Source organism: Cebus imitator, unplaced genomic scaffold, assembly GCF_001604975.1.
Source record: "Cebus imitator isolate Cc_AM_T3 unplaced genomic scaffold, Cebus_imitator-1.0 Scaffold57, whole genome shotgun sequence".
NCBI classification, from domain to species: Eukaryota; Metazoa; Chordata; class Mammalia; order Primates; family Cebidae; genus Cebus; species Cebus imitator.
The window spans coordinates 1334809-1344948 of record NW_016107372.1 but is presented as its reverse complement, the minus strand read 5'-3'; the positions used below and the strand labels follow the sequence as shown (position 1 = coordinate 1344948).

At 41.3% G+C, this 10140-nt stretch overlaps 1 protein-coding gene across 1 annotated transcript in view; it reads left to right on the top strand.

Moving 5' to 3' along the window:
• The window catches only part of LOC108304768 (nuclear body protein SP140-like), a 90523-nt gene that overhangs the window by 13061 nt on the left and 67322 nt on the right, over positions 1-10140 (top strand). The window contains exons 4-7 of the mRNA XM_017529074.2: positions 3468-3645; positions 4551-4719; positions 7745-7828; positions 10041-10121. Of these exons, the coding sequence (XP_017384563.1) occupies positions 3468-3645; positions 4551-4719; positions 7745-7828; positions 10041-10121 (512 nt within the window). The remainder of the gene's footprint in view (positions 1-3467; positions 3646-4550; positions 4720-7744; positions 7829-10040; positions 10122-10140) is intronic.

Sequence of the window (10140 nt, the reverse complement as noted above, 5' to 3'; positions counted from 1 at the left end):
TTTTTTTTGACATTGAGTCTGCTCTGTCACCCAGTCTGGAGGGGAGTGGTGCTCCAAAATAATATATTATTATGAGACTAGTTTTACCCTGGTGACACCACTTACTGCAACCTCTACTTCCTGGGTTCAAGTGATCCTCCTGCCTCAGCCTCCTGAGTAGCTGGGATTATAGGCGCACACCACCATGCCTGGCTAATTTTTGTATTTTTACCAAAATGGGGTTTTACCATGTTGGTCAGTCTGGTCTTGAACTCCTGACCTCCTGATGTGCCCACCTTCGCCTCCCAAAGTGCTGGGACCACAGGTGTGAGCCACCATACCCAGTAGATAATATTTGTTTTTCAGAAATTCTTTTTTGTTCCCTGAAACATCTCTATTTCTGCTAGGGTAATTTTTTGCCTTTTGCTTATCTTGATTTTACACCTTGATGTTGTAGGTTTCCCCAAATGCTTGTGGTCTGTTGTAGTCTGTTCATGCTTACCAGCAAGATGTTGAAAAGCAAACCTGGAACTCCATTTAATGGGATGGACTTGCAAACTTGTGGGCTTGGCTGAGGGAATACTGAATGTCTGAAGGTGAAAGCCTTTTCTCTGAGTCATCTATATTTTTCTTAAGAAGAAACCTCCAGGCTGGACGTGGTGGCTCACACCTGTAATCCCAGCACTTTGGGGGGCCGAGGCAGGCGGATCATGAGGTCAGGAGTTCAAGACCAGACTGGCCACCATGGTGAAACCCCGTCTCTACTAAAAAATACAAGCAAATAAACAAAAACAACAACAACAACAACAAAAAATTAGCTGGGCATGGTGGCTTGTGCCTGTAATCCCAGCTACTTGGGAGGCTGAGGTAGGAGAATTGCTTGAGCCGGGACCTGGGAGGCGGAGGGTGCAGTGAGCTGGTATCACGCCACTGCACTCCAGCCTGGGCTACAGAGAGAGAGACTCCATCTCAAAAAAGAAAAAAAAAAAAGAAAAGAAACCTCCAGTCATCTGCCTGAGTTTGGGTGTTCTGTGTTATAGAGCAAACTGTTTTTAATTTTGCCTTTTGAACAATCTCTCGATTTTCATCTCTGCATCTCCTTCTCAACTACCACTGCATCCCTCGGAGGCTGCAGGACACGCTGGATCCTTTTCTGACCTCAGGAAGCTTCCTCCACCTGTGATAGTGATGAGCACCCCCTCACCACTTTTCTCTTTCATACTTAGGTTTAAATTTCTCATCTAATTCCTTTCTCTTTGTCATTGTGACTTTAATTCCTTTACTATCATTTTAGGGGTTACTCTAGTGAGAGAGGAGAAAAACAGTTGTCATTAATCAACCATTTTAAACCAGAAGTCATTTTCTTTTTTAAAAGAATTGAATGGATAAATGATGCAGGCTTGAGGAATGGGAAATCTGAATGATTCTCTATTCTATCCTGATGCCTGTTTGAGGAATGGGACGTCCCAATGACCCTTTTATGGCGGGATAAAAAAAAAAATCCTGTAAGTCTTCATACCATTTGGAAATATAGATAAAATTGTTAAGGCCTATTAGCAAGGAGAACGATTTAGCAGGTAAGAATCAGAACTACAGGCCAGGCACGGTAGCTCACGCCTGTAATCCCAGCACTTTGGGAGGCCGAGGTGGGTGAATCATGAGGTCAGGAGTTTGAGACCAGCCTGGCCAATATGGTGAAACCCTGTCTCTACTAAAAAAATACAAAAATTAGCTGGGCGTGGTGGCGCATGCCTGTAGTCCCAGCTACTCAGGAGGTTGAGGCAGAAGCATCACTTGAATCTGGGAGACGGAGGTTGCAGTGAGCCAAGAATCACACCACTGCACTCACTGTGGGTGACAGAAAGAGACTCTGTCTTGTCTCAAAAAAAAAAAGGAAACAGAACTACAAACTTTTGTGAGTTTAAAAATTAATTTCCCAGGCATAGCCTTAAAGTTTGAAATCCAGACACGTGCACACAAATGTTCATTGCAGCACTGTTTACAATAGCAAAGACCTGGAACCAACCCAAATGCCCATCGACGATAGACTGAATAGGGAAAATGTGGCACATATACACCATGGAATATTATGCAGCCATCAAAAACGATGAATTTGTGTCCTTTGTAGGGACATGGATGAACCTGGAAACCATCATTCTCAGCAAACTGACAGAAGAGCAGATCAAACACTGCATGTTCTCACTCATAGGCGGGTGTTGAACAATGAGAACACATGGACACAGGGAGGGGAGCACTACACACTGGGGTCAGTTGGGGGGAAATAGGGGAGGGATGGTGGGGGGTGGGGAGCTGGGGAGAGATAGCAAGGGGAGAAATGCCAGATGTAGGTGATGGGGAGGAAGGCAGCAAATCACACTGCCACGTGTGTACCTATGCAACAGTCTTGCATGTTCTTCACATGTACCCCAAAACCTAAAATGCAATAAAATAAATAAATGGGGGAAAAAAATAAAAAAATAAATAAAAGTTTGAAATCCAGAGGTCTCCATATATCACCTCTGCAGGCAAGTTTAGACAGATCAGTGTATCCTAGTTTTGCATATTCACACAAGTCTCTGTGCTGGACCAGAGAAAGAATGATTTTCTTGTGACTACTCTTAATCAAACCTTACCAGATGAGAGTCTTTGAACCAATTTTATGATGCAGACTGCCACCCTCCCTCTGCAGTTACAGATGGAGGAGGTACATCTCCTTTACGTCTCCTGAGATTTCCTCTCTTTATTGTTAACTAAGAAGACTTGCTGTTCAGGGTTAGGTTCTGTGATATCTCAGTCAGCTTTTTATTTCTTTCTCTGCAAGTTAAAGTTCTCCAGAGAAACAAAACCAATGGGATGTGTGTATATAGAGAAAGAGATTTGCTATAAGGAATTGGCTCTTGCAGTTATGAAGGCTGGCAAGTCCAAAATTTGTAGTGTGGGCCTGCTGGTTGGAGACCCAGGAGAGCTGATGGTGCAGTTCCAGTCTGAATGCAGCCTGCTAGAAGATTCTTTCTTTCTTGGGGACACTTGTCTTTTTGTTCTATTCAGGCCTTCGATGTGTTGGGCAAGCCCCATCTGTATGATGGAAAGCAATCTGCCCTACTTCAAATTCACCGATTTAAATAATCTTATCCAAAACACCCTCCAAGTTGGCACATAAAATTAATTACCACAGTATCATGTCAACTCTTATAAAGATTTTCACATCTTTTAATTGCATATTTTCCCTAGAAAGTTCACGTGAAGGTCTCTTTATAATAGTTTGATTGGAGCAGTGTGAGACTTTTTACTTCTATGTACAGACCGTTCCTTTTTTCTACCTTGATTTTTTCCAAAAGAAATAAATTCCATTTATTGTGGTTTCCCCACAAGAATGTCTGTTTTACACATGTTGGTTCTCCATTGACCATTCTTCATGTCTAAAATCTTCTAGCCACCACCTCTTAGAAACTCAGTGTCTATTTCAACATTGTATCTTTATTTCTTAGGATGGTCACAGAGATCCAGAACGTAGAGGGTCAGAACCTGCAGGAGCAGGTTTTCCCTGAGCCCATCTTCAGGTTCTTCAGGGAACACAAGGTGGAGATTGCAAGTGCAATAACAAGGCCATTTCCTTTCCTTATGGGCCTCCGAGACCGCTCCTTCATCTCTGAGCAGATGTATGAGGTTAGTAAGAATTTCCAAATGATGGTAAACCGGGTCCACACTCAATTATGCCAAACTTTAAGATGCAATGAACAGGCTGAAGGGCCTCCTGTGAGTGGGGACCTTCACCATCCTGCAAGTTAGGCGGTGACAGGAGAAGCAGGCATCACAGAAAACATCTGTTCTTCTGTAGTAAATGTTGGGGAGGGGTGTGGTCAGGGAGGTGGGGCAGGGCAGAGAATGAGAATGCTGTATGATCGTCCTAGGTAACGTATACAATCTAATGGTAGCCAAAATTCAAGTACATAAGTGAGCTTGGCAGCATTTCATTACAAAACCTGCTTAGTTGAAACACTTGAGCCTGAGATTTTTGAAACTCACAGGGAAGGTGTGTCATGTTAGGATACATTTGGAAGTGGATGCTTGCTACTCTCTCTCCAAATCATTGATTGATCTCTGGACATTCCTAGAGCCCCAGAAGGCAAGTAAATGTTAGCAGCGGATGCCCTTAGGGATACTGAGGACAAGTCTTCAGTTTGTCTTTGTGAATTTTCTGTACCCTTTGGCCAGGAGTCACCATAGGGGGCTGGTTGATTGGCTTCCTGGAGCGAGTCAGGCCAGGACAATCCTAGTAATGGTTATTATCCACACAACAGAATGGCCTCTCACGACTTAAGGCCATTCCTGAAGTAACCTGGCCAGGCTCTAAAGGCCCACAACACATCTCTCCTCTCAAGTGTACAACAATGTCAGGGAGTCAGGTTCAAAAAATTAGAGTATTTTCATGGCAGAGGACATTTAAGAAGTCATCCATATATGCAAAATTCTAACATTTCACAAGAGAACAGCTGTTCTATCTCCAACCTACAAGTCTTTTATAACCCACAAATTTCTAACTACATAATTCTCCATTTAATATTTTTAAGCATTTTCAAGAAGCTTTTAGAAACCTGGTCCCAGTGGCAAGAGTGATGTACTGTGTACTCAGTGAACTGGAAAAGACGTTTGGCTGGTCACATCTGGAAGCGTTGTTCAGCAGGGTTAACCTGATGGCCTATCCTGATTTAAACGAGGTTTACAGAAGCTTCCAAAATGGTAACTGTATTTCTCAACAATTTTGGGGGATTCAAGCCCATTTCTTTCATTGATTCATTCTTTCACTCTTCATTAATATTTGACAAATGTTTGATGAGTAACTATTACATGCCAAGCCCAGGGGGAGTATAATGATGAAAAACACACATGTCCTATGTCCTTATGGAGTTTGCTTATAATGGGAATAACAAACGTTAACCGAGTAATCCTGCAAATGGTTGCTCAGCCAGGACTTGACTTTGATGCTGTAAAACATAGGATTGAAGTCTCCATTTTTTTGAAGGAAGACATGAGTGATGCCTTTTCATAGGAAAGGAGGGAGCCCTCTTTGATACTTGCAGACATGTTCAAAGATAAAAAGATTTTCTTTGTATTAGAAAATTTATCATTCAGTGCAGTCCTGTGTCAACTTGTTTCTCCAAACTAAGAGTGGAGAAGTCATGAGGGAGCCCAGCACATACTGGTACACTGAGGAGGAGTGGCATGTGAAAGCTATGAAGACTGAAAAGCGGGTTGGTCGGGGGCTTTCAGAACCATGTGGTTGAATTGCAGAGTGTGGGAGAGAGGGTTTGGGAGCTGGTTCTGGAGAAAGAAGTTGGAGTGAATTCTGGAGGAATTCACACCCTGTGCTAAGGAATTTGGAGTTTATTTTTTGGAAAATAAAGAAGCAATAAGGGGCATTTAAATAGGGGAAAAGTAAAATAAGTCAATATGAAGAATGAGTTGTGTTGATTTGTGAATACCATACCTTGATTCAAAAAAGAGCTATCTCACTTTTATATTATGATACATCCGAGTCAGAAAAAGGTCTAGAGGAAATCAAATACCGTGCAGGCCTCCTTTAGTTTCTACAAGGGATTGGTTTCAGGAATACCCACCACCCTCAGTCCTGGATACTCAAGTTCCTTATATAAAATGGCATAGTTTTATTTGTATATAACTTACGCACATCCACCAGTATATTTTAAATCATCTCTGGATTACAGTACCTAATACAATGTAAATGCTATGTAAATAGTTGTTAAATTGTATTTTTCATTTAGTTATTTTTAATTTTTCTATTGTTATTTATTTATTTTTTGAGACAGAGTTCACTCTATCACCCAGGCTGAAGTGCAGTGGAGTGATATTGGCTACTGCAACCTCCACCTCCTCGGTTCAACTGATTTTCCTGCCTCAGCCTCCTGGGATTACAGTCACCTGCCATCACACCCAGCTAATTTTGTGTATTTTTGGTAGAGATGGGGTATCACCATGTTGGTGAGGCTGGTCTTGAACCCCCAACCTCAGGTGATCTGCCCTCGCCCTCCTTGGCTTCCCCAAATGCTGGGATTATAGGCATGAGCCACTGTGCCTGGCCTGTTATTTTTTATTTTTAAACTTTTTCCCATATTTTTAATTGAGGTTGGGTGAATCCATGGATCCCCACCCCAACTGTACCTAGGCACAAATTTTGAGTCAATATTATATTTTAACTAGGGTGTTCCAGGCTGTGAGGATGAAGGGAATGACGTTATTTCTACTGCCCACATCTCAGGGGCTCTTATTTTCCCTGTGGACTGTGGGGATCCCGCTGGCCCCAACATCCACATCTCATAGGTTAGTTTCTGGCACTTCCTGTTTTTGGGTGACAGGCACCCGAGGCTCACCACTGCCCACTCCCTCGGACTATGAGTAGAAATGTGAGAAATGGGTAGAAATAGAATGAGTTGTAAAAAGATTGAAAAAGAGGTAAAAAAGAAAGGAAGAAAAAGAAAGAAACTGCCACTTCTGCTACACAACATCCACAAAAAATAATTCAAGTTGGATCACAAATCTAGAAATTAAGACTAAAAGTATAAAGCTTCTAGAAGAAAACATAAGACAGCGTCTTTGTAAACTGAGAGTAGGTAGTAATTTGTTATACGGGACGCAAAAAATATGGATCATAAAAGAAAAACTTGGTAAGTGAGATGTCACCAAATTAAAAACTACCCATCCAAAGTCACCATTAAGAAAAGGAAAAACAAGCCAAGACTGGGAGAAAATATTTGCAATATACATATCTAACAAAGGATTGTACTCACAATATATGAAGAACTCCTATAAATGAATAATAAAAAGACGCACCACCAATTCAAAAAATAGACAAATGATTTGAACAAACACTTCAGGACAGGAGATATAAAATGTCCAACAAGAACAAAAAGTGTATGACATTATTAATCCTGAGGGAAATGCAAATTAAAGTCAGAGTGAGGTGTCATTCACTCACCAGAACTGCTGAAATTAAAAAGACTGACAATACCAAATGCTGTTGAGAATATAGAACAATTGGGCCTCCCATCCCTTGCTGGTAGGAATGTAAAATGATAAATAACACTTTGGGAAAGTGCCTGGCAATTTCCTGTAACGTTGAACCTAACCTATGATCTTGGCAGTTTTACTCCTAGGTATTTACATGAGAGAACTGAAAATATGTTCACCCAAAGATTTGTATAAGAATGTTTATGGCAGCCTTATTCATAATAACTAAAATCTGGACCCAACACAAATGCTCAACAAGAGAGTAATAAACTATGACTAATTTATAGAGTATAATACTGTTAAGCAATAAAAAGGAGTGAACTGTTATCATGATGCAGCAACATGGATAAATCTCAAAAACATTACGTTGAGGAAAAGAAGCAAGTTGTAGGAGTATATACTACATGAACCTATTTGTGCCAGTACAGACAATACAGACAAGTACAGTGCCAGGAAGGAAGGAGCTATTGCTGGTGATAGAAACCAGAGCAGTCGTGTCTTAAGCACAAGGCAATTTTCTGTAATGGTGGAAATGTTCTGAATCTTGACTGGGATGTTGGTTTCACAATGATATACACTTAAGGTATGTGCATCTCAATGAAAAAGAGGGAAACAAGGCTCTGTTGGACCTCAGGGGCGGGGGATCCTGGGGCTTGAACATCAAGTTCAGCCTGAGCACTCTGAGGTCTCTCCTCTGGTCACTGTCTGAGTTTGGTAATTTTTACATTGTTTTCTTCAGCATGCTATGAACACCCACCTTGCCAAATGAACAATGTAAGCTGGTTAGAAGATAGACCCAGATTACTACTGTGTGGTAAACAAGGTGACTATCATTTAAATGATCAGTGCCCTTATTAAAGATTTGCTTCCTTGTCTTCATGGAGGCAAAGCTTGTATTTTGTCTCCTGTTTTAGCCCTCTGCTACCTCCCAGTCCTCCTCCCCTCACACAGCCATGTACCTGCTTTTACCTGCCAACAGATGTGAGAGAACCAATGAAAAAGGAGATCTGATCTCTTGAATAGATGGAGTCTCCATTGAGGGCAAATATAAAAAGAGAAAATGGGAAAGGTAGACGGAGGAGAATACATGACAAATTACCTGGATGTATTCCATCTTCTAAAGGAACATAAAATTCCTACCCTCCCAGGTTGAGATAAGGGGATTATTTTAAATTAATTTCATAGAAGTATTAAGAGAAACTCAGAAATAACCTAGGCCATATCAGATTCAGGTGAGAGATGTTCCTTACAGAGTTGGCCAGTTGGGAGTCCCTGGCACTGTGGTTGCAGTCCAAGAGGGGAGTTTGGATATGGAGAGACAGGGGAGCCTGAAGGATAGAATTGCACAGGGAGACAACACTGAAATAGTGTTGGCAGACAGCAGACCAAGGTGAAATGGGAGAAACAGAAATGGAAAGGGAGGAAGTATAAGACACAGTAGAGAAAATGTAAACTGAAAAATCTGCCAAGGATCAGAGGTAAAAATGGAGAGAGAAGTATATGGAAAAAGAATGATGAGAGGAAGATAAATACCAAGAAATGGGGGAAGTGGAGAGGCACAGAGGCAAATATATAGATGAAGAGTTAAGAAAAAAAGGGTGTAAAATCACTTGAGAGTGAAAGTGGATAAAAGGGAGAGAGAAACAGATTGGGCCAGTGCGGATTTGAGGTAACAGCACTAGGTATTAGCAACTTTACAAGGGTTGGCTCCATTAACCGTGAGTTTTCAGATTGAACCGTTCACATATCAAAGTGGCACTTGCAACATAATCAGATTGCAATAGGCCTCTCCCGGAGTAGCCCAATGATTCCCGAGCACAAATCTCCACTCTAAATTATCTTTAGAGTACATTTATTCATGAACCCAAGGACCTTTACTCATGGGTCCAATGGACATCCACACTTGAATTTTTTCAAGAACCTTAAACTTGGTACTTTGAGAACTGAAAGCAACATCTTCATTGCTCAAATTAGATCTAACTCCTCCGCAGCACTCTTTCTCTCAGAGATGGATCACTACCGTCCCATGGTTTTTTAAGTTGGAAACCTAGTCATGTCATCATGGATGACTCCTCTCTCGCCCTCAAATACATGCCAGTTATGCACCCAACATAATCATTTCACCTTTGGGTTGCCTCCGGCCTGTCCATCTTTGCATCTCCAAGACCAGGTCTCTGGTCCAGATCTCCATCACTCTCATGGTTCTCAGGACAACGTCCTTTGCTCATCGCCTCCCTCTAATCTTGCTTCTATCAAATGTGTTATTTGCACTTCAACTAGATGGGATATTTAAAAATGCACATTAGATTGTATCATTTTCCTACTTACCTCCTTAATACACTAAGAAGTAAATAAATGGGTTTTTAAGTAACATCCAAGGGCATTCACAATGAGCCACCTGCCTGAAATATTACTTCAAGATAGAATAAAATTTCCCCCAATAATTTCAATTATTAAATCTTTATTTCAAACTGAGACTTTCCCTATGTTTTCTCCATAATGCCTTTAGAATTGTTTTTCTGACCCACTGTCTTCCATTTACCCTTCTCCAATCCAGCTAAGTCCTGTTTAGAATATATTATCAAAGGGAGGTCTTTCTTTAGAGAGAGCTAGAAAGGCACAATTGAGAGACCAAGGATGGGTGAGAAAGAGTGGTATCAGAGAAAGCAAGAGAAAAATCTGCAGAAGCAGAGAAGAGAGAAATGCATCTGGGAAAGAGAGGCTCCAAGAAACACCAGTAGAAAAAAATAGAGGCAGAGATTGAGGAAATGGACAGAAGCAAATGGAAAGACACGAGTGAGAAAATGTGAAAGAGAACAAGGTATAAGAAAAGGAAGATTTCCTCACAATGGGTGAATTATTTTCAGCCTCTGGTGAAGGTTACTGAAGGACTTTATCCTCAGGTCAGGTTTTTTGGGGAGCAGGGACCTCCCAGTTTATCAGGCTTTCTTAGTTTTCTCATTATTTATTTTCTTGTTTTGATGCCTTCTTGACCATAAATCAAGATATCTGAGGGATCTTATTCCTTTCTGCAGAGAACAGCAATGCCTGTCATGAAATGTGTGATGTAGCAGTGCCTCAGGAAGCCTTGAGCTTCTCGCCAAGGTGTGGGCCAGGTAAGGAGGGGAAGACTTG